At 46.5% G+C, this 24842-nt stretch overlaps 1 protein-coding gene and 1 long non-coding RNA gene across 3 annotated transcripts; both read right to left on the bottom strand.

Annotated features, from left to right (window-relative positions):
- Positions 1–9613: 9613 nt before the first annotated feature.
- LOC129147082 (zinc finger protein 135-like) lies at positions 9614–14093 on the bottom strand. Its single transcript, XM_054710253.1, has one exon. It carries the CDS (start codon positions 13872–13874, stop codon positions 12567–12569), a length of 1308 nt encoding a protein of 435 aa, XP_054566228.1. The 5' UTR covers positions 13875–14093; the 3' UTR covers positions 9614–12566.
- Positions 14094–14157: 64 nt separating this feature from the next.
- Positions 14158–24842, bottom strand: LOC129147606 (uncharacterized). 2 transcript variants are annotated; one of them, XR_008554908.1, is made up of 5 exons: positions 24588–24842; positions 19434–19518; positions 19102–19244; positions 16040–16163; positions 14158–14473 (listed from the first exon to the last, which is right to left on the bottom strand). It is a non-coding gene; the product is annotated as an uncharacterized LOC129147606 (long non-coding RNA). The 2 variants fall into 2 exon arrangements; XR_008554909.1 differs by lacking the exon at positions 24588–24842 and adding an exon at positions 23511–23781.

Genomic DNA, 24842 nt, shown 5'->3' with positions numbered 1-24842 from the left:
CCTTTAGATCATCCTGTACGTTCACCCTGTGAAAAAAAACAGGGTTCTCCTTGCACCTTCTACTGTACAAGCACATAGAACACCAATATTCTGAGTTTTATTGACAGACAACAGAGATGAGTACCCAGCACTGGCCCAGAGCAAGACAGCATGCAGTAGTATTCAGGGACAGAATATTACAAACAATGGAAGGAGGTCTTTCAAGAACTGCCCATGGTTCATGCAAGTAAAGACCATCACCTGGCACAGGCAGTCACAAAGAGCCTTTAGCTGGAGGAATGGTGCAGAAGTGGAAGCCATGGATGTGGACACAGTCACCCTCCCAGAAAAAGAAAGTGCAAGCTGGACCCATTAAGCTGTTTGCAACTATACTGACCCCCAGACACTCCCTGCCCTATCTGAGGCAATGGGTGTGAGGGATATTCATGGAGACCTTTCCTCAGGTCTCCCCAAATTACTCAGCACTCTCAGCCACAGCACATTTGACAGGATAATGGGATAAAGTAGAAGAGCCCATGGTCTGGCTGTGGGAGAGAAAGCTGTCTTTTAATAAAGGAAGAGAGGGAATCACCTCAGGACACTGGGACAATGTGAAGCTCTTACCTGCAGATGTGACCAGTGCAAACACTTCCAGCATCACATCGCAGTACAGAAGTCTCTGAGCCTCATCGAGGAGCCCCCACTCCTCCTGAGAGAAGGCGATGGCCACGTCCTCAAAGTCCATATCCTGTCATAATGGGGACAGGTCAGTCCATGATCAGCTTCTCTCCTAGGCTTTAACTGAATCATACCTCCGACTCTTCATATGCATCTGCTGCCTCTACTGCCCACAGAAAATAGGAGGCATTGCATCCAACAGAGTCCCTCTCTCCTTCTATTCCTACCGATACTGTGTGTTCTCACAGCAATAAAGGGAGATGTCCAGAATGATTATACCTGACCTCAGGGCCTCACATTTACGCTCAACGCAATGGGTGTCACCAACATAGGGGACAGATAAATGTTGACCATAAAGAGAAATGTGTGTAATTTGACACTGGTATTTTATTTTTTTATTTATACTTTTTTAAAAAATATATTTTATTGATTTTTTTACAGAGAGGAAGGGAGAGGGATAGAGAGCCAGACACATCGATGAGAGAAACATCAACCAGCTGCCTCCTGCACAACCCCCTACTGGGGATGTGCCCGCAACCAAGGTATATGCCCCTGACCGGAATCGAAGCTGGGACCTTTCAGTCCACACACCGACACTCTATCCACTCAGCCAAACCGGTTTCGGCTTGACACTGGTCTTGAGGGAAAATATCCTTGTTGTACAACAGAATCTCCTTCCAACACCCTGAAAAACAGGCATCACTCGTCACCCTTTCAATTCCAATCCTAGGGTGCTGAGGCCAACACTGTACCCTACCTGTTCCACATAATTGTTTGTATCCCACTTCTCTCAGACAGCTGCATTCCCAGAGTCACAACTTCAAAGATAACACATACACGCCATGAAGAGTAGGGGATGTTCCTAGTCGACTTTTCAACATTCTAACTCACCTCCTCTGTAATGTATTTCTCTCTTACCCTTCTCCCCTCCCCAAACCAGTAGAGATTTTCAAGCCCAGGGGACACTGATGTATGCTATCCCATTCCTATTGATCACTGCATCAGCCCAACAACAACAGGCAGGTGTGCACATATATGACACCTAAATGCTGGACCTGGCATGTAGCGCCACAACACCTGTCTTTTCAGGAATTATCCTAAAATTCCCCATGTTGTATCATCCAGTTATCACCAGAAATGGACTCAACCTTCACTCCCTCTGTGTCAATATCAGGGATCTGTGGCCATGAATTCACACTCCCTCTCCAAGAGCACATCACTCCTTCTCCCACACCCTCCCTCACACCTGCACTCCCGCAGCCCCAGCTCCCATGGACATCTCCTAGGTCTTAGTCATTACTCAGCATGTGTGTTCCAGAGAATGCATGGCAAGTTCAAACAGTATCACATACTAACCTGACCATGATTGCCCACACCCAAGACACAGCCTTCAGTTCTGCTATGAAGGCCTCCCTCCCAACTTCTTTTTTCCTTCCACCTCACCTACTGAGAACCGCATCAGCTCAGTTACCCAGAGCCCACCTCTCCTGCTGCTGCACTTGATGTCCCTTCTCCACTCACAGCCCTCAGTCCTCAGCTCCCACTGCCTGTGGCCCTCTACCCCATGCCCAGTGAGTCTCCCAGATGCCCACTCAGGCCCATAAGCAAGTCAACCAAACTGGATGCAACACACCAGGCCACACAAAGGGTCACAAGAAATCCTGGAGAGTGTTTAAGAAATAAATATGCACCAGCCACAGTCTCTCCTTTTTTAAATTACTCTTTTATCTCAAATTAATTAAAAAGGTGATCTACCAGTCCTCCCCGGTCCATACTCTTTACTATTTTTTCAAGTAGTCTTCATCTTGAACTACTTCTCAGAGTTCCAGATGGTTATGAACTGGTCTCTGAAATATCTCATACCCTAATAGGAAAAAATAAAAGATTTTATATTCCTCATGGACATGACTGTTCCCACTATGAATTTCTCCATGTCAGTTGATGGTGCTTCCATACCTGCTGGTGCTAAATCCAAACCTTCACATCATCTCTGATTCTTACCTCTCCCCCATCCTCAAAATTAGAAAATCCAGGTGGCCACACCTACATCACTGATCCCTAATGCAACTGCTTCTTCCACATCCACAACCACCACTGATCCATAATGCAACTGCTTCTTCCACATCCACAACCACCACTGTGCTCCCGTCACCATCACACTCACCAAGGCCATCACAGCAGCTTCCATTGTAGTCTTCCTACCCCCGTCCTCACACCCGTACTGTGCATCATGCTGCAGTCACAGGAGTCTAATGAGACCTGGGACACATCACCTGCTGTTCTGCTCCAATTACCCCAATGACCCCTCCACCAGCAGAACAGAAACCCAAGTTGTCACAAAGCTGCTCTGGACTTGACTCCTGTCCCACTGTTTCCAGTTCCTATTTTTAAACAATGGACACCTGCCGGGTCCTCAATCAGCTTAGTCTTCACTTGAAGCCTTGGCACGTTCTGGAACCCATGCATGGAAGGACCTATCACCCACAATTCCACTGGATGCCACAATCAGGTGCCACTCATATGACCCTTGACCTGCGCTTAGGATTCTGGGCTTGGTGTCTCTTCACGGTCCCCAGGTCGAAAGTCGCCGCCGAAAAGAATGGCTGGACAGTCCCAGGACCCCACAACCTCAGAGGCCCCGACAGTGTGAGGCCCTGACATCAGCCCCACAGCCCAGCCCCCTGAGCGGCTCTGCACCTGCAGGAACCTGTGGAACTGAAGGTCTGTGGAGGGCCCGGCACCCACCGCCAGGACCCAGGGCTCAGGCCCGAGGTCACGTGACCAGGAGAGGCCTGCACCCCTCAGGGGGTCCTCAGGGCGCACTCCTGCTGGGTGGCTGTGGTCACAGGGTCCTCCCCCCTCCCTGCTGTCCTCTCCCCTGTGGTCGGCTCCTCCTCTGGGCAGTTGGGGGGACGTTAGAGCCGCATCTCAGGCCGCGTCCCTCTGTGTTCACAGCCCCCAGCCCGTCCCCTGAGGAGGAAGGGACCCTCCTCCCGGAGCCGCCGCTCCTCCTCTCTGTCGCCTTTAGACACACACAGGCCCGGCTCTCCCCCTCCCGGCTCAGCCCCCACGGCCTCCCCGGCGGCACCGCAGCCCGTCGCCCCCCCTCCCCCTGCGCCCCCCACGGGCACTCACTGCTCTGGGCGCTGCGGCCTGGGCTGCGGGGCTGAGCGGCGCCGGCCCCGAGGCGGGAGGGCCGATGGGGTGACGCTGAGGGAGCTCTGTCCGCGGAGAGGAGGCGGGGGGCACGGGGACCCCAGTCCCGCCGGTTGGGGGTCAACCCGCCTCAGACAGCCCTGCCCGGCGGGACGCGGCCTCCCACGGCTCCTCCTTCTGGCGATCGGCGCGCTGAAGTCCGTGAGCCGGTGAACAGCTTGAAGTCAAAATGTCCGCCAGGAGGAGAACTCCGGAAGTCCCGCCCTTATCCGAAGCTAGGGCCCTTTATTGCCAGTTGCGTATTCGCATTGCTTTCTGGGTAATGTAGTTTTCTCAACCGCCCAGGAGAGGGCCAGCTTTCCAGTCCAGGAACTTGAGGAACCAGGTGTTGTAGCTGCCAGTGGGGCTGGGGAAGGAGGGGATGGGCCCAGAGGCCTGGTTACCTGGGACAGACTGACGGATCTCCCAGGGGCGGGGGGGACTGGAAGAGTACCCCAAAAAACACATACACAGGGGAAATGAGAGACATGTGTAACCCCATCAACAATAAAAAATACATATTAAGCCAAAACCGGTTTGGCTCAGTGGATAGAGCGTTGACCTGCGGACTGAAAGGTCCCAGGTTCGATTCTGGTCAAGGGCATGTACCTGTGGTTGCAGGCACATCCCCAGTATGGGGTGTGCAGGAGGCAGCTGATCGATGTTTCTCTCTCATCGATGTTTCTAACTCTCTATCCCTTTCCCTTCCTCTTTGTAAAAAACCAATAAAATATATTTTTTAAAAATATCAATAATATATATATAGCTGGAGAGCTTCAGAGCCTGCACCCAGGAGGAGGAGCAGGGAAGTCTGAGGGGCCCTGCAGGTGCTGAAGTCCCCACCCAGGAGCCTTTCACAGTGGGTGGTTCTTCCCCTTTTTAAAGCTTTAAACCTGGAAATCATTACATAAAAAAACAAACAAAAACAAACAAAAAAACCACTAGTCCAGATCCGGTAGGAAAAAATGGCAGCCCTGGGGAAACAAAGAAACAGCCCGCATATGAAAGAAAAGCAGGCATCACCAGACATGGAAGTAAACGAAATGGAGGAATTAATTGACATCTTCAGAACATTTCACCCCAAAGCCACAGAATATACATTCTTCTCAAGTGCACATGGGTCATTTTCAAAGATAGACCAGATGTTGGATCATGGGCAAAGTCTCTTCAAATTCAAGAAGATAAAAATCATGCCAAGGATCCTCTCAGATCACAGTGGCATAAAACTGGAAATCAACTACAATAAAAACAATACAAAAAAAATCAAACACATGAAGACTAAACAACATGCTATTAAACAATGACTGGGTTAACAGAGAGATCAAGGAAGAAATAAAAAACATCATGACAACCAATGACAATGAAAACACAACAATCCAAAATCTATGGGACAAAGCGAAAGGAGTCTTGAGAGGGAAGTTCATAGCTCTACAAGCCTACTGCGAAAATACAAGAAACAATGGTAGTAAATTACCTAACCCTACAACACAAAGAGTTAGAAAGAGAGCAACAAGAAAAGCCCAGTGTAAGCGGAAGGAAGGAAATAATAAAGATCAGAGCAGAGATAAACGACATAGAGACCAAAGAAACAATACAAAAGATCAACAAAACCAAGAGCTGGTTCTTTGAAAGGATAAACAAGATTGATGAATCTGTAGCCAGGCTCACCAAGAAGCGAAGAGAGAAGACCCAAATAAACAAAATTAGAAATGAAAGAGGTGAAATAACAACAGACCCCCCCGAAATACAAAGGATTGTTTCAAAATACTATGAACAACTCTATTCCAACAAACTGGACAACCTGGAGGAAATGGACATATTCCTAGAAAAATATAACCTTCCATAACTCAATCAGGAAGAATCTAAACAGCTCAACAGGCCAGTAACTATGGAAGAAATTGAAGCAATCATCAAAAAGCTTCCGGCAAACAAAAGCCCGGGGCCAGATGGCTTCACAGGAGTTTTACCAAACATTCAAGGAAGAACTAAAACCTATCCTCCTCAGACTATTTCAAAAATTCAAGAGGAAGGAACACTTCCAGGCTCCTTCTATGAAGCCAGCATCACCCTAATACCAAAGCCAGATAAAAACAACACAATGAAAGAGAATTACAGGCCAATACCCCTCATGAACATAGATGCCAAAATCCTCAACAAAATTCTAGCAAATCGGCTCCAGCAGTACATCAGAAAGATCATACACCATGACCAAGTAGGATTTATCCCAGGAATGCAAGGATGGTATAATATCCACAAATCAATAAACGTGATACATCACATAAACAAACTGAGAGATAAAAATCACATAGTCATATCAATTGATGCAGAAAAAAGCATTTTACAAAATCCACCACCCTTTCATGATAAAATCTCTCAACATAGTGGGAATAGAAGGATCATACCTCAACATAATAAAAGCTATATATGATAAACCCACAGCAAACATCATACTCAATGGGCAAAAACTAAAACTATTTCCCCTAAGAACAGGAACAAGACAGGGATGCCCATTCTCACCACTCCTGTTTGACATAGTACTGGAAGTATTAGCCATTGCAATTAGACAAGAAGAAGAAATAAAAGGCATCCAAATTGGAAAAGAAGAAGTAAAGCTGTCCTTATTTGGAGATGACATGATATTGTACATAAAAAACCCGAAAGACTCCATCAAAAAACTAATAGACTTAATAAATGAATTCAGCAATGTAGCAGGATACAAAATTAACGTCAAGAAATCACTTTCTGAGGCAATGGGTGCACTTCATACAGCTCAGCTCCAGTATTTGACAAGAGAGGGGTGGAAATTAGAAGAAACTGGGGTCTAGCTGTGGGAGAGAGAAACCTATGTTTTGAGAATAAAGGAAGGAAGGAAATCACCTCAGGAGAATGGAACAATGTGAAGCTATTACCTACAGATGAGACAAGTGCAAACACTTCCAGCATCACCTCGCAGTACAGAAGTCTCTGAGCCTCATCAAGGAGCCCCCACTCCTCCTGGGAGAAGGCAATGGCCACGTCCTCAAAGTCCATATCCTGTCGTAAGGGAGACAGTTCAGTCCATGATCAGCTTCTCTCCTAGGTTCTACGCTGGTCATACTTCCCACTCTCCATGTCCGTCTGCTCCCTCACTCCCCACATCAGAGAAATAGGAGGCCTTGCATCCACCAGAGTCACTCTCTCCTTATATTCCTACTGGTCCTGTGCCTTCCCACAGCAATAGAGCAGATGCTCAGATTGATTATACCTGACCTCAGCGCCTCACATTTATGCTCAATGCAATGGTTGTCACCAACACAGGGGACAGATAAATGTTGGCCATGAAGAGAGATGTGAGTGATTTGACACTAGTTCAGTGGTGGCAATATTATTGTTGTCCAACACATTCTCCCTCCAAGACCCTGAAAAAACATGTCATCACTCAAAACCCTTTCGATTCCAATCCCAGGGTGCTGAGGCCAACATTTTGCCCTACCTGTTCCACATAATTCTTTGTATCCCACTTCTCTCATACAGCTTCAGTCCCAGAGTCACAACTCAAAGCTAACACATATAGGACATGTAGAGGATGGGTGGTTTTCTAATCACCCTCTTTTCAACATTCTAACTCACCTCCTCTGTAATGTATTTCTCTCTTACCCTTCTCCCCTCCCCAAACCAGTAGATTTTCAAGCCCAGGGGACACTGATGTATGCTATCCCATTCCTATTGATCACTGCATCCGTCTAACAACAGGCAGGTGTGCACCTATATGACACCTAAATTCTGGATCTGGCATGTAACCCCACAACACCTGTCTTTTCAGGAATTATCCTAAAATTCCCCATGTTGTATCATCCAGTTATCACCAGAAATGGACTCAACCTTCATTCCCTCTTTGTCAATGTCAGGGATCTGTGGCCATGAATTCACACGCCCTCTCCAAGAGCACATCACTCCTTCTCCCACACCCTCCCTCACACCTGCACTCCCGTAGCCACAGCTCCCATGGACATCTCCTTGGTTTTAGTCATTTCTCAGCATGTGTGTTCCAGAGAATGCATGACATGTTCAAAGACTATCAAGGACTAACCCAACTCTGAATGCCCACACCCAAGACACAGCCTTCAGTTCTGCTGTGAAGGTCTCCCTCCGAAATAGTTTTTCTTTCCACCTCACCTACTGAGAACCACATCAGCTCAGTTACCCAGAGCCCACCTCTCCCGCTGTTGCACTTGATGTCCCTTCTCCATTCACAGCCCTCAGTCCTCAAGTCCCACTGCCTATGGCCCTCTACCCCATGCCCTGTCAATCTTAGAGATGCCCACTCACGTGAAAAGCAACCCTCCCGGCTCAGTCACCCCCACGGCATCGCAGCTCCTCGCCCACCTTCCCCTTACACCCTGTGCCACCCATGAGGACTCACTGTTCTAGACACTACAACCTCGCATCAGGACCCGAGAGGGCCCAGGCAGGAGGGTTCAATGGGGTGAAGCTGAGTCAATCTGTCAGCAGAGAGGAGTCTGGGAGGCACGGGGACCCAAATCTGCACAAATGCGGATATGATCTGAGAGAGTCCCCTTTCTTTGATAGGGCCGCAATGCAGCTTGACAGGCAGTGTTGGCATTTTCATACGCCAACTGCTTGACTATTAACATGCCAGCCTCTCCATCCACCACTACTTGGCCAACAGCCTGTAACAGCCGAGAGACAAAATCCTGATACTTTTCATCTGGCCCTTGAATAATCTTTGAGAGCTCCTCTGTTTTCTGACCAGAGGTGGGAAGCCTTTTCCAGGCTCTGATCCCAGCCCCATTAATTTGTCCATAAGCTTCCTGGGGGTATTGAATTTGATTATGGGTATCAGCATAGGCTCCTTCTCCTACCAGCATTTCATAAGAAATATTAATCTGGGCTGCTCGATTATGAGCAGCTTGCTCCTTAGCCTTTTCATCATATTCTGATTTCCACAAGAGATAATCTCCTCCTGATAAACAAGCCTTGGCAATAGCTCTCCAATCATTAGGTGGGAGAGCCTCTGAGGCTATAGTTTCCAAGATGGTTAAAGTATAAGGAGAAGTGGGCCCATACTGAGCTCAGGCTGTTTTTAACTCCTTCAGGGTTTCAAAAGGAAGCAGGTCATAAGTACGCTCACGCTGTCCCGTGTTAGGGTTCACCCGTCCCATAACGGGGAAGGCCTGAATGCCCAAATCCTCACCAGCCTTTCGTGCCTCCTGCAAAGCCATCTGGAGAGGGGAGAGTGGAACTGGCGCTGCATAGGCACTACATTAAGCTAGAGGCGGGGCAACATTTTCGGTTTGTAAAATCAGACGTAAATTTACTTTATTTTAAATAAATATACCCACTTTAATTATTTAAATAAATTAGCTAATTAAAATAAGTATTCATAAAAACTTAATTGTACTAGAGAAAAAGCTGTTCCTAAAATATTAACAAAACTTAATTAATAGTTCATCTCATAGTAAAATTACTTAACATACAATAAATCCAAAGCAGTCATATTTCTATACAAAAATTAAAAATAAAAGGTTATCAAGATTACATTAAAAAATTTTATAAAAACCTCATAATACAAAAGAAGAGATTAATAGAATAATATCTTAAAAGAAATATCCTATAAGTAAATTATATCAAGCCTTAATTACTTTAAAATTTTTATTCAAATTTTCATTTATAATACTAATAACAGGACACCCATAAAATCTTATAATATCAAAATAAGCCAAAGGAAAATCATTTAGACAAAAATCAAAAGGATCCCAAATCTAATTTATAGAAAATATTTCTTTTTTTTTTTTAAAGGACAGCTTATTTTTTTTTAATATATTTTATTGATTTTTTACAGAGAGGAAGATAGAGGGATAGAGAGTTAGAAACATCGATGAGAGAGAAACATCGATCAGCTGCCTCTAGCACACCCCCTACTGGGGATGTGCCCGCAACCAAGGTACATGCCCTTGACCGGAATCGAACCTGGGACCCTTGAATCCGCAGGCCGACGCTCTATCCACTGAGCCAAACCGGTTTCGGCAGAAAATATTTCTTTATTAACCTTTGGTCGAGAATATGTTTATATATTTCCAGAAAAGCCCATATAGATTCTTATAACAACGGATCCCAAAGAGGACCTGATAGAACTGTTCCAGCCACAGAGTGGGCAGTAGCCCACGAGAACAAAGGTAAAACAGTCCAGAAATAAATACAGTAAAGATGCCTTGCCATACTAGCAATCAGCAGCTGTACATTGCTACAGGTTGCCCAGGACCAAGGACAAGGAAGGTCAGTATATGTACTTCCAGATCATGTGTACACACCCTTCTACATAAAAGTCAAAATGTTTAATATTTTATATTCTACCGGGAACCCTGGGTTACGGGCTTACTTTATTTCTAACATAGGGAATAGTATTAACTACCACATTAAAAGAATCATTACCTCAAGCATTAACCATTTTTACAAGTAAATCCAATTCTAGAAAGGCTAGATCTACTACAGCAAAAAACAAAGGTCCTTCAAACCCCTTATATTTCAGTAGAAATACAAGCTCTTATTTATGCCTTAATAGTAATAGTACTTATATAGTAAGTATAGCAAAAATTATTAAAACAGCTACTATAGGGCACACTAATTCAAAGGAATTTTTCATTCAATTTTCAGTCTTTAAAATATTATTTGAGAACGACAATTTCCATATTTTATTAGAAGCAATGTTCTCAGTATATTATCCACCTTCCTGTACCAACTTTAGGGGTATATCCCCGAGGATTTAAACCTAATCGAATCTAACAAAGTATCACTCAATTATAGAAAGAACCAATCATACTCTTAATATCATTTACTAAAAAACAGAAAAGGGAGAGACAGATGTTATGAGTCACCTCAACAGAAGCTCAGTCATGCTTTCTAAACTTTAAAAATATTTTGAACTATGATACAGAGGATTGTACAGCAGGTGAAAGGCATCAGGCCTCCTGTACAATAGCCTCCACCAAGTCAACTAGGTGGACGGAAACATAAACCAGAAAAAAGTTATATCAGATTCAGTGATAATGTGGGGAAGAAGTTGTGTTTTATATCTTTCCAGAAGGAGCAATGCAGCCAATTCGGGTACCAGAGCGTTACATGGATCAGCACAATGGACTCAGACAAGCTCCTGTGTCCCTTCACTCAAAAGGACTAAGTACTACCCTAATAACAGCAAAGCAGAGGAAGAAGAAAACTAAAAACTACGCAAGGGACTGAGGTGTCAACATAGAGTCATCTGAAGAAGTTAATGACTGAAGTGCAGCAGATTGTAGAAAAGCAAGAAGTTGAAGCTACTTCTTCAACCATGTTCCTGCTCATGCTAGCATCTGTTAGCTGCCAGTCTTCTGCAAAGTTTTGCACAGCCAAACAAAAGACTCTAAGTAAATATACACCAGGGACACCAGCAGCAAAAGAGACTTTCTTTCATTTAGTAGCTAAAAATGTTAATATGTCCATAGTTTTGATTTCTCTTATTGTTTTGTTATTGTTTAATACCAGAGTTTTTCTCTTAACATTCAAGTTTTGAAAATAATAACATGTATATAGTTTAGTTTTGCATTGGCATTGTTTGCAATTGTTTTAATATTAGTATCTTAAAATTAAATAGAAAAGGGGGATCTGCTGGAGACCAGGTGTAAACTGACACTGTCCTTGCACCTGAAGGGGCTAGCAAACCTGGCCCCCTACCTACACAGTTTTCCCAGGCCTGTTTGGATGGCGGTTATCAGTAGAATGAGAGCAACTCTTTCATGGCTTGCCAAGAAGTCTGTAACTATTTACTGAGAATCTGCCTGATTTACTGTACCAAGAATTTGTCCTTCTACTCTATCTCTCCCTTAGAGATTAAGATGAACAAAGAGTACATTCCTCTTCACAGACCTCTTATTTAGTGTTTTGTGTATAAAAGGTATTAGAGAGTTAATAAACACGCCACAGCTTCTCGAGAGCTCGTGGACCTCCCGAATCCCGCTGTCCTGTCTTTCTTTCTTTTCTCAAATCCCACCTCCCTACCTCAGCCCAGTTCAACCCGTCAGGCTGGACCTGACAATCTCCATGCTGAAAGATCACAACTTTCCTTTCAAATCAGCCCAGGGAGTCAATAGAACGATCAAAATTATAGGTACAAAAGAAAAAAACAAAACAAAACATAAGTATCATAAACCAAAAGAGAGGACACTAAGCAGATTGCAGTAGAGTGACTTAGAAGCTGAAGCAATTCATTACAGCATAATGTGAGAACCATGTTCCTGAAAAAGATCACACTTCGTAGCTGAGAATTGGTGCTCTGGATGACCCCTGGGTCAGTTTCATTTTCTAGTCAGAGATAAAGGAATGAAGATCCTGTCAAGAGCTCAGAGTAATCATAATTTTTTCAAGCACAAGAGACAACATAGAATACATTTCCCCTGAGCATACATGGTGGTGATGGGTGCACACTTTTCAGGTGAGCCAGGTGTCAGAGGTGAAATCTCTTCAGCCACAAATACTCATTGCGATATCAATCCGGTAGTAGGTCTGGGCATGTTAGCTAGTGCAATGGAGGTCCTTCAAGCCTCACACCTGAAACTTATGAGGAATCTAGCAGAGTGTATGTTCTCTTAAAAGGGGTTTATATTCAGATAAATAGGTCCCAAGGAATCACCTTCAGTGATGTTATTCTAAGTGAGAAAAATAACACATTACATGCACAATTAAGGCTTCTCTCCACTGTGAACTCTTTGGTGTTGAGTAAGAGTAGAGCTTCGACTGAATGACTTCCCACAATCTGTACACTCATATGGTTTTTCTCCAGTGTGAATTCTGTGGTGCTTATTTAAGCCAGATATTTCACTGAAGGACTTCCCACATTTACTACACTCATAAGGCTTGTCTCCAGTATGAACTCTGTGGTGGCGAATGAGGATAGACCTATCAATGAAAGCTTTCCCACAATCACCACACTCATATGGCCTCTCTCCAGTATGAACTCTCTTGTGGATATGAAGGTAACTACTGAACCTAAAAGATTTCCCACAATCACTACACTCGTATGGCTTTTCTCCAGTGTGAACTCGCTGATGCTTAATGAGGGTAGAGTTATGACTGAAGGACTTCCCACAATCTGTACACTCATATGGCTTTTCTCCAGTATGAACCCTCTTGTGGATATGAAGGTGAGTATTGGACCTAAAACATTTCCCACAATCACTACACTCATAGGGCTTTTCTCCAGTGTGAATTCTGTGGTGCTTATTTAAGCCAGATCTTTCACTGAAGGACTTCCCACATTCACTACACTCATAAGGCTTGTCTCCAGTGTGAACTCTGTGGTGGAGAATGAGGGTAGACCTATTAATGAAAGCCTTCCCACAATAATCACATGCATATGGCCTCTCTCCAGTATGAACTCTCTTGTGGATATAAAGGTAACTAATGAACCTAAAAGATTTTCCACAATCACTACACTCATATGGCTTTTCTCCAGAATGAACTCTCTGATGTTGAATGAGGCTTGAGCTACGACTGAAGGACTTCCCACAATCTGTACACTCATAAGGCTTCTCTCCAGTATGAACTCTCTTGTGATTAAGGAGGTGAGCATTTCGACTAAAGGATTTTCCACAGTCACTACATTCATACGGCTTTTCTCCAGTGTGAATTTTCTTATGTTGAACTAGGTTAAAGCTACACCTAAAGGACTTCCCACAATTTGTACACTCATATGGCTTCTCTCCAGTATGAACTTTCTTGTGTTTATGAAGTTGACTATTGGACCTAAAAGATTTCCCACAATCACCACACTCGGCGGGCTTTTCTCCAATGTGAACTTTCTGGTGTGTAACCAAGCTCGTTTTGCAGCTAAAAGATTCCTCACATTCACTACACTCACACGGTTTTTCTCTAGTGTCAACTCTGTGGTGCTGAGTGAGGATAGAGCTTTGTCTAAAGAACTTCTCAAAATCAGTACATTCATAGGGATTTTCTCCAGTGTGAATTTTCCTATTTTGATTGAGGTTCATGATGCATCTAAAACATTTTCCACATTTGTTACACTCATAATTCACTTCTCCAGAGCAGACGCCCTGATGTTGATCAACTTTCTGGTTGCTGCTGGCAGCTCTTTCCCATTCATCCCAATGATGGTGACTTTTTCCACTGAGAAATTCCTGTGCAATCTCACTGCTACTATGTGGCTCCTCAGTCTTGAGAGTTGCTGGGTGCTGTGGAAGATCTGAGATGGCAGGAAAGCCTTTCCCAACCTCCCCACTCATTGAAGGCACCCATGCTAAGTGGAAGCTGAACCTGTTCACAAACGAAGCCCTGTCCATAGCTTCTTTCCAGGGCTTCTCTCCACTGGCTTCCCTCTGTTGCTCATGAGAGTTTGCACTGAAACAGAAGCCTCTCACACATGCGTCACTGAAGAAGGCTTTCGGCTCAAAGTCTGCTGCTCGTGACTCAGTCGGGTGCAGGATATCTTTTAACACCGAGAAGCACTTCTTACAGAGATGGGTCCTCTGAGTAGCTGGAGCTGTCTCAGAAGCCCTGACCTGTGACTCTCCTTGTAGAGGTACATTCCGCTCAAAATGTGTTGCCTTATCTTCCATTTTATGCCAACAACCTAAAAACAGAGAATGGTAAAAAAAAAAAAAAAAAGAATATTCACTGTGGTATCAGAGGGAAGATATAATACAAAAGTGTATTCCACATACTACACTGTTTCCATGCAATTGTCTCAACATAAGAGATCTGCAGGAAAGCTTAATAAGAAGTTGCTGTAAAATTATGGGCCTCTGAAGCTAACAATCCAGAAAAGACTTCACCAGAAATATGACAAAAAGATGGCAAACATCACATGGAAGAGAAGCGGAATCTCCCGCTCGCTGTTCTGCTAAGAGTGTCCACCTGTGCTTCTCTGCTGGTGACATGGGATGGCTGTGCAGGAGGATAGTTATGTCTGTTTCCAAGTTAAACTCAATAAACTAGTATCTGGAGTTGGAGGAAGACTTACGCATATTCACTGAGTGGCCAGATGATGATGATCTCTGAATGCATAATAATCTGGCCACTCGGTGTACTTCTCTTGAGTACCTCATTTATTTGATATCAAAGATACTGTAAATTGTGCACCTGATCAGTTTTCCCCTTCGCACTGGCTGATAGAAAGCTCAGGGCAAATAGGTCGTTGATCTCCAGCAAAAGTCTAGAATACTCTTGGTACCCATTTGAGATAAAAATTCATGAGTGGCCAGATTATTATGCATTCAGAGATCATAATAATCTGGCCACTCAGTGTATTTGCCCCTCATAACACAAGTGCAGGACAGTGTTTGTGCACACTGCACAGAGAGCAGTGCAGAGGAACAGGTGATGTAAAAGGCCACAAAAGGTGAAGGTAGCCAACAGTCTGATGAAATGACAAGTCAGCAACTGTCAGGTATGAGAAAGAAAAAGAAGAAATGAGTTGTGGCCAGTGGCACCTGCACCTGCACCTAAACAGTGTTGCCAGGAGCACACTCGTGGTATGATCTGAACACAGCACTGGCACCATACCTTCCCCAGGCGCCACTCACAAGTGCCCAGCCTTCTCTGAGTCCATTGTGCATATTCATCATGAGAGAACACCATGTTCTCATGGTACCTCCTACCATACAAATACCTGGAACCTAAATATTCTGAGTATTCATGAAGGACAACAGAGGTGAACAGCAAGCCCTGGCCCAGAGCACCTTGGCATGTAATAGTATTTGATGGAAGAATATTACAGATAATAACTGACGGACGGCCTTAGGAGAACCGTTCATGGTTCATGTAAGTAAAGACCATAAGGCAGTCACCAAGGACCTTAAGCTCGATGGAAGGGACAAAAGTGGAAGCCATGGATGTGGACATAGTAAACCTCCCAGGAAAAGGAAGAGCAAGGTGAACCTATTGATCTGTCTGTAGAACTCCTGACTCCCTGACACTATCTGCACTTTGGCAGACAATGGGTCCTGGGATGCTCGTGGAGTCCATTCCTCAAGACTCTCCACACAGCTCAGCACTGGCAGCGGCAGCACGGTTGACAAGAAAGTGGGGGAAGTAGCAGAGTCCATGGACTGGCTGTGAGAGACAGAGAGCGACAGGTGGAGAATACAGGAAGAGAGGACATCACCTCAGGACACGAGGAGAGATGCGAAGGGCTTACCGACAGATGAGACCAGTGCAAACACTTCCAGCATCACATCGCAGTACAGAAGTCTCTGAGCCTCATCCAGGAGCTCCCACTCCTCCTGGGAGAAGGCAATGGCCACGTCCTCAAAGTTCATATTCTGGCATATTGGAGACAGTTCAGTCCATGATCAGCTTTTCTCATCATCCTCCCAATTTAGCGCACCCCTCTACTCCCAACATCTGAACATATACCAGGTCTTCAAAGTCAGTCTCTCCTTGTATTCCTATGGATACTGTGCTTCCCCACAACAATAGGCAGATAAGCAGACGGATGATACCTGTGCTCTGGGCCTCACACTGGGTCTGGTCAGTAAGTGGTTGTCAGGAACATAGGGAGGGAGAGTTGTGGGCCATAGAGAGTGTGTGAGGGATTTGACACTGGTCTTATCAGGCATCCCCCTGGCAGTGCCCTGGACTGTCCCTCTGAGACACCAAAGAACATGGCATCACACTTTACCCTTCCAATCTCAATCGAGGGTGCTGAGGCCATCACTTTTCACTACCTGTTCCACACAATTCTTTGAAGCACACTTTCTCTCACATATCTTCATTCCCCGAGGCACAACTTCAAAGATAACACAAATATGCCATGATGAGGATCAGCTGTTTCCGAATCAGCTTCTTTTCCAAAATTCAAATTCACCGCCTCTGTAATGTGTACCTCCCTCACCCTTCCCCTTTCCCATGGCAGTGGCGATTTTCAAGCCCAGGTGACCCTGATATATGCTATCTCTTTCCAATGGATCACTGTATCAGCCCTCAACACCAACAAGCAAGTGTGCACATACATGGCATCTAAGATTTGGACCTAGCATGTAGCATGACAACATCCCTTCCTTCAGCAGTAACCCTAAAATCCCCCCATTGGATATCATACAGACACCACCAGAAAGGGAATCACCCTTCATTCACTTGTATGTCAGTGTCAGTGTGCTGTGGCCATGAATTCACACTCACTCTCCAAGGGCACATCGCTCTTCCTACCACACCTCTCTCACACCTGCACTCCCACCACCACAGCCCTCATAGTCACCTCCTTGGCTTCCTACCCTTTACTCAGAGTGTGGTGCCGAGAACGCTTGGCAAATTCCAACGGAATGCAGAACTAACCCGACACTGACAGCCCACACTGAAAAAGAGCCTGAGTCCTGAGAGGAAGGCTTCCCTCCCTGATTTGTTCCTTCAGCCTTACCTAGTGAGAAGCCATCCGATCTCAGAGATCCAGAGCGCACCTTCCCTGCTGCTGCACTGGATGTCCCTTCAGGAGTCACAGCCTCCCTCATTTAAGTGCCAGCACCTACGGCCCTCTTGGCCACGCCCAGTGGGTCTCACAGATGACCCCCCAGGCCCCTAAGGAAATCCACCAGACTGAGTGAAACACCCTCGGCTCATGGTCACGACAGATTCCTGTTGAGTGTTTAAGAAGTAAATATGCAGCAGCTCCAGTCTCCGCCTGTTTGAATTACTCTTCCTTGTGTCCAATCACAGAATAAAAAGGTGATCTAGCCCTAACCGGTTTGGCTCAGTGGATAGAGCATCAGCCTGCGGACCTGCGGACTGAAAGGTCCCAGGTTCGATTTCGGACAAGGGCATGAACCCTGGTTGCGGGCACATCTCCAGTGAGAGGTGTGCAGGAGGCAGCTGATCGATGTTTCTCTCCCATCGATGTTTCTCTCTATCCCTCTCCCTTACTCTCTGTAAAAAATCAATAGAATATATTTTTTTTTAAAAAGAAGAGCCGAAACCGGTTTGGCTCAGTGGATAGAGCGTCGGTCTTCAGACTGAAAGGTCCCAGGTTCGATTCCGGTCAAGGACAAGTACATTGGTTGCGGGCACATCCCCAGTGGAAGTATGGAGGAGGCAGCTGGTCAATGCTTCTCTCTCATCGATGTTTCTAACTCTCTACCCCTCTCCCTTCCTCTCTGTAAAAAAATCAATAAAATATATATGTTTTAAAAGAAACCCACTTCAAAAATAAATAAATAAAAAACAAACAAATAAATAAAAAGTGATCTACAACTCCTCCCCGTTTCATACACTCCCCGCTACCATTTAACAAAGTCTTCACCCAGAACTGTTCCTCAGAGTACCATGAGTTGCTCTATGAAATATCTCACACTCTAAAGGCCTAATACAAACGATTATGCATCCCCAATTGAACACTGCTCTTTCTACTATGAATTCCTCCATCTCAGTTGATGGTGCTTCCACACCTCCAGCTGGGAAATCCAAACCTCACGTCATCTTTAACTGTTACCTGTGTCTCTCTCTCAACATCATACTTAGAAAATCCTGGTGGACCAACTTTAAAAACAGAACCGGATCCAGCTGCTTGTAGCGCCGCCACGGCCATCATCACGTGCCAGATAACCTCCCACTCCCCAACACTATCACAGCAGTTGGCTTCCCAGTCCTCTTACAACCTCCCTCTCACCCATGTTGTTCATCATGTTGAGGCAACAGGGAGTCTAATGAGACCTGGGTCAGTCACCTGCCTCCACTGCTCCAAACCTCCCATTGCCCCCATCACCTGGAGAAAACTCACCGGCGCTGTCACAAAGCTCCTCTGGACCGGACTACTGTCCCATGGTTTCCAATTGCTCGTTTTTTTAAGAAAATCGACACCTACTGGTTCCTGAATGAGCTCCACCTTCACTCTGAGTCTTTGCACACACAGGACTCTATGCCTGGAAAAACCTCTCACATCCCATTCCACTGGCTGCCAAAAACAGGGACCACTCACATGACACTAGACTTGGACTTAGAATTCTGGGCTTGGTGTCTCATCAAGGTCCCCATGTAAAAAGGCTGAAAGAGTGGCTGGACTGTCCCAGGGCACCCCTATCTCAGAGGCCACAAGAGTGTGAGGCTCTGACATAAGTTCCACAAACCAGTCCCCTAAGCGGTTCTGCGTCTGCAGAAATCTGGGGAAAGAGGAAGGTCTGTTGAGTCTGGTCACCCCCAGGCCAGGTGACCTTGAGATGCCTGCATTTCCTCAGGGCCAGTCCTCAGTGCACACCTTTCTAGTGACCTTACCATTTACAGGACTTCTTTCTGCCCCTAGTGCTGTCCTCTCTCTGCCAGTCTTCTCGTTCTTCCTCTCAGCAGTTCTGGGAAAAGGTTAGAATCCCACCTCAGACAACGTCTCTCTTGTTCACAAGCACCAATGCTGGCACTCCCTGAAAATGAAAGAAAAACTCCTCACGCAAAACTTTCCCTCATCTTTCTTGTTGCTTTAGACATAAAACAGGCCTGGGTTTCCCGAATCCTCCCAGCTCAACCACACCACCGCGTCCTTCCTGGCTGGCATTGCCGCCCGTCACCCTCTTTCACTGTGTCACACCGTCTGTTACCCACCAGAGACTCACCGTTCTGTAAGCTGAGGCCTGGGCTGCAGGACCTGACACTGGAAGGTACATGAGGTGAGCTGAGTGGAACTCTAAGCGGAGGAGTCTGGAAAGCAAGGAGGCTTCAATCCCACCTGCTGTGACTCAACAAGCCTCAGACACACCACTTAGAGCAGGGACACTGCCTCTGATGCCTCGTTGTGGTTTTAAGGCAGAGCACCAGAGCCTGACTGTGGTAACAGAGGAAGGAGGTCGAAATGACCACAGGAGAAAGGTGCTGGACGTCACACCCGAACCAAGGGGCACCTGGGTAATGTGACTCTTCTGGGCCTTCATTGGCTAAACTCAGCCGTCATTGGGCCCATTGCCCTTTGGGTAACGGACTTTTCCAGGCCCCCCAGGTGCCAGTAGGATCCCAGTCACTGACTGGCCATTGCAGTGTTGGTTTTGGGACGCTGAGTGGCACTGGGTAATGACAACTTGAGGTTTTGGTGGCTGTTTTAGGCTTTTGTGGAGTGTTGTCTGCAACTGATCTCTTGTTTGGAGACATTATTTCAGATTCCGAGAAATCCAGAATGCTCCCTGAGGTGAAAAGTATTATTTCATTGATTCCTGAAGACCACAAATCTAAATGAATATATATAGTGATATATGTAGTGATTTTTTTATTTGAATTTTAGAGAAATGAACTGAGATGGAGAAACACCCATCAGCTGCCTCCTGCATGCCCTTAACCCACCACTAATACAACTGAGAGACCTAGTTTGTGCCCTGACCAGGAATTGAACTGGCAACCTTTCTGTGCATGGGAAGATGCTCAACCAACTGTGCCACTCCAGCTGTCAGATTCTTTATATTTAACATAAAAATACCACATAATTAAGAGAAAAAGCAGGCTATAAGAGAATATTCATAATCCCATTCTACTCGTTTCAAAGCAGTATTTGAAGGGTTACATAGGCCAATACGCTGACATTTCCCACATTGTCTGGATGTCTGTGGTCAGTACCCAATGTGAAGCTAAGCAGCTAACAGTTAATGTTTTATTACAGGTGCCAGGCCCGGATTTGATGCTTTACCTGAATTATTATTTCATTTCATCCTCTCTGCAACCTAAGATGGTTTAACCATGTATTTAATGGGGAGGAAACCCAGGCTCAGAAACTCAACGTAAATTGAATTATTGTAGAATTAATAAAGGCAGGGCTGGAAGTCAAACCCATGTGTCTCTAACAACAGAACAGTGGCTTCTATGTTAGGCTCTGCTGCCTCCTAGAGGGTAGAATAGGGGATGCGTACCCACTAAAACAGGCTAGAAGTTACTGTGGGTAACAAACAGGCCCAAACTTTAGTGGCTTAGAGTAAAGAAGGCATCTTTCTCGTTCATAGCACATGAACACCCGGGTTTCCCTGGGACTGGGATAAAGTAGAAGCACCATGTTGGTACCTACTACGTGTTATTAGAAATGGAAAGAAGGATGGCTAGTCTTAGTGTTTCTAGACACTTCTGTAACAGACTTCACTCCCACATTTCATTGGTCAAAATACATCACAGGGCTGCCGCAAACACCAAGGGCTCAGTAGGAGAACCTGACTTACTTGATGGGCCCCATTAAGGCAACTGCATGGAAGCAGCCTCTTTTGGGGCTGAAAGGGGTCCAGGAGTGATGCTCTGAGGAGACATCAGCCCTTTCTCCAAGCCTTTGAACCCGAAAGCCACGCGGGCTGTGGCTTTTCACACACATGGGCCTCTCCATCACCCCGGAAGAGAATGCCTTTGCATTTGCTGGTTTCTAGGGTGCAGAGACACACAAACTCACAGGAAACACACAGGCACCACAAGCACAGAAACACACAGCATCAGAACACCCCAGCATCACATCACAGTTCAGAAGTCTCTGAGCCTCATCAAGCATCCCCCACTCCTCCTGAGAGAAGACAATGGCCACAACCTCCAAGTTCATATCCTGTCATGGAGGGCAAAGCTCAGTCCATGATCGGCTTCTTTCCTAAGATTCCAAGTATGTAATTTCTCTGACCCTCCACATTCATCTACTGCCTCCGCTCCCACACTGGACAAGATAGCAGGCCTTGGTCCCAGGAACGTCACTTGCTTCTTAAATTCCTACTGATATTTTGTGTTCCCACAACAATAAAGGCACCTGAGCAGAGAGAAGATACCTGAGCTCTGGGCCTCACATGTAGGCCACACTGCCTCTTGTCAATAGAGTGGGTGTCGCCGAAACTGGTTTGGCTCAGTGGATAGAGCGTCGGCCTGCGAACTCAGGGGTCCCAGGTTCGATTCCGGTCAAGGGCATGTACCTTGGTTGCGGGCACATCCCCAGTAGGGGGTGTGCGGGAGGCAGCTGATTGATGTTTCTCTCTCATGGATGTTTCTAACGCTCTGTCCCTCTCTCTTCCTCTCTGTAAAAAATCAATAAAATATATTTAAAAAAAAAAAATAGAGTGGGTGTCAAGAACATAGGGTAAGGAGAGACATTGGCCATAAAGGGACTGTGAGTGATTTCACACTGGTTATGTCAGGCAATACCCATACAGTCCCCCGGAAGATCACTCCAAGACACCAAAAACATGGCATCACTCTTACAACCCCAAACCCAAGGTGCTGAGGCCATCACTTTGCACTACCTGATGCACATAGTTCTTTGAATAATAATTCTCTCACACAGCTTCATTCCCACAGGGACAACTTCAAAGATAACACAAATTTTCCGTGGCAAGGACAGCTTGTTTCCTAATCCCTTCTTTTCCAAAATTGAAGTTCATCTCCTCCATAATCTGTTTCTCTTTTCCCCTTCTCCCTTATGCATGCCCGTGGAGATTTTCAAGCCCAGGTCACACTGATGTATGCTATCTCATTCCTACGGATCACTGTGCCAGCCATCACAACAAATGGAAGGTGGGTAGTTACACCACAACACCCCTCTTTTTGGGAAACTAACCTAAAATTCCTCTTATTGTATCAGCCAGATCCCGCCAGAAATGGGTCCACCCTTCATTCACTCTCCTGTCAATGTCAGGGCCCTCTCCACGTGCACATCACTCTCTCCCACACCGCCCTCACTCCTGCACTCCCACAGCCCAGCCCCCCACAGGCATCTCCTTGGCCTCTTCCTCATTACTCAGCAGGTGTGGTCAGGAGAATGCTTGCCAACTTCAAACGGGATCAAGTACTGCCAGACTCTGAGTCCACACTCACAGAGGCAGCCCTGAGACCTTCTATGAAGGCCTCTCTGTATGACTGGTTTTCCCCTCAACCTCACCTATTGACAACCACAATCAGATCTCAGATACCCAGAGCCCACCTGCCCTGGTGCTGCACTTGATGTCCCCTCAGCACTCACAGCCAACATCTCTCCACTTACCCGTCACTCAAGTCCCAGCCCCGGTGGCCCTGTGCACCAAGCCCAGTGAGTCTCACAGGTGACCACTCAAGCCTCTAAGCCAGTGGTTCTCAACCTTACCTAACGCCGCGACCCTTTAATACAGTTCCTCATATTGTGGTGACCCCCAACCATAAAATTATTTTCCTTGCTACTTCATAGCTGTAATTTTGCTACTGTTATGAATCATAATGTAAATATCTATGTTTTCCGATGGTCTTAGGCGACCCCTGTAAAAGGGTCCTTCGACCCCCAAAGAGGACGTGACCCACAGGTTGAGAACCGCTGCTCTTAACTAACCCACAAGACTGACTGCAACCCCCAGATCACACCAAGGGTCACAGCAAAACCCTGGTGAGTGTTTAGAGGCGTAACTATATACCAGCCCTAGTCTCCTCTTGTTGGATTTACTCTTCAGCCTCCAATTCATCTCATGTCCACTCATCTTTTAAAGGCCTTGGCCACTGGGAAACCACTATCTCTCCTCAACACACTACATGACCATGTCTGTCCCTTTGCTGTGTTGTGACACCCACCTCCCACAACAGGGGCCCCAAAAGAAACCAGTCCTCAGGGTCACACTGATCCTCTGAGCTGACCATGATTCCCTGTATTAAAGTGATTCACAGTCCTGGCTCATGTGTCTCAGTTGATTGAGCATCAACCCATGCACTGAGAGGTCGCAGATACATACCAGTCCCAGTCAAGTCCCCTGCCTGGGGATGGGACTGGATTCCCGTAGCGGTCATGCAGGAGGGAACTGATTCTTGTTTCTTCTCATGGATGTTTGTCTGTCTCTCTCCCTCTCCTTTCCTTTCCACATTTAAAATCAGAATAAAAGTATATATAGATATATTTTTATTTTTTTTAATTTTATTATTTTTAAACTTTTTTTTTTTATTGATTTCATAAAGAAAAGGAGAGGAAGAGTTAGAAACATCAATGATGAGAATCATTGATCAAATGCCTCCTGAAAGCCTCTACTGTGGGTTGAGCCCCCAACCCGGGCATGTGCCCTTGACCAGAATCAAACCTGGGACCCTTCAGTCTTTAGGCCGATGCTTTAGCCACTGTGTCAAACCAGCTAGGGCCAAAAAATAGATAGATAGATATAGATATAGGTATAGATATAGATATATAGATATATAGATATTTATTAAGTACACCTCCCAGTTGCTGAGCCAGCTCAGTCACCACCCCAAGCCTTTGCACATCCTGGTACCTTCTCCTGGGAGGACCTCCCACATCTCACTCCACCCGTTCCCAAAACCAGAATCCACTTCCTAAGCCCTAGTCGTGGCCTCAGGACTCGGGGCTGAGTGTCTGCCGGTCCCGGGGCAGGAGGAGGGGCTGGACAGTCCCAGGACCCCCTACCTCAGAGGCCCCGATAGTGTGAGGCCCTGACATCAGCCCCACAGACCAGCCCCCTGAGCGGCTCTGCACCTGCAGGAACCTGTGGAACTGAAGGTCTGTGGAGGGCCCGGCACCCACCGCCAGGACCCGGGGCTCAGGCTGCTCAGGGCCCTGGCCCAGCCCCGGGCCGGGTGATGCCCGCATCCCTCGGGGCTCCATGTCCCTCTGTGTTCACAGCCCCCAGCCCGTCCCCTGAGGAGGAAGGGACCCTCCTCCCGGAGCCGCCGCTCCTCCTCTCTGTCGCCTTTAGACACACACAGGCCTGGCTCTCCCCTCCCGGCTCAGCCCCCACGGCCTCCCCGGCGGCACCGCAGCCCGTCGCCCTCCCCCTCCCCCTGCGCCCCCCACGGGCACTCACTGCTCTGGGCGCTGCGGCCTGGGCTGCGGGGCTGAGCGGCGCCGGCCCCGAGGCGGGAGGGCCGATGGGGTGACGCTGAGGGAGCTCTGTCCGCGGAGAGGAGGCGGGGGGCACGGGGACCCCAGTCCCGCCGGTTGGGGGTCAGTCCGCCTCAGACAGCCCTGCCCGGCGGGACGCGGCCTCCCACGGCTCCTCCTTCTGGCGATCGGCGCGCTGAAGCCCGTGAGGCGAGAACAAACAGCTCCAAAAGTTAAA

The sequence above is a fragment of the Eptesicus fuscus genome, chromosome 21 (assembly GCF_027574615.1).
Source record: "Eptesicus fuscus isolate TK198812 chromosome 21, DD_ASM_mEF_20220401, whole genome shotgun sequence".
Lineage (NCBI taxonomy): Eukaryota > Metazoa > Chordata > Mammalia > Chiroptera > Vespertilionidae > Eptesicus > Eptesicus fuscus.
Note: the sequence above shows the minus strand (reverse complement) of the source record. Positions and strands in the feature narration are given on the sequence as shown.

What these genes read in the sequence shown, in the direction of transcription:
- LOC129147082 (XM_054710253.1), bottom strand. Translation starts at nt 13,874, where the DNA reads ATGAACCTCAATCAAAATAGGAAAATTCACACTGGAGAAAATCCCTAT.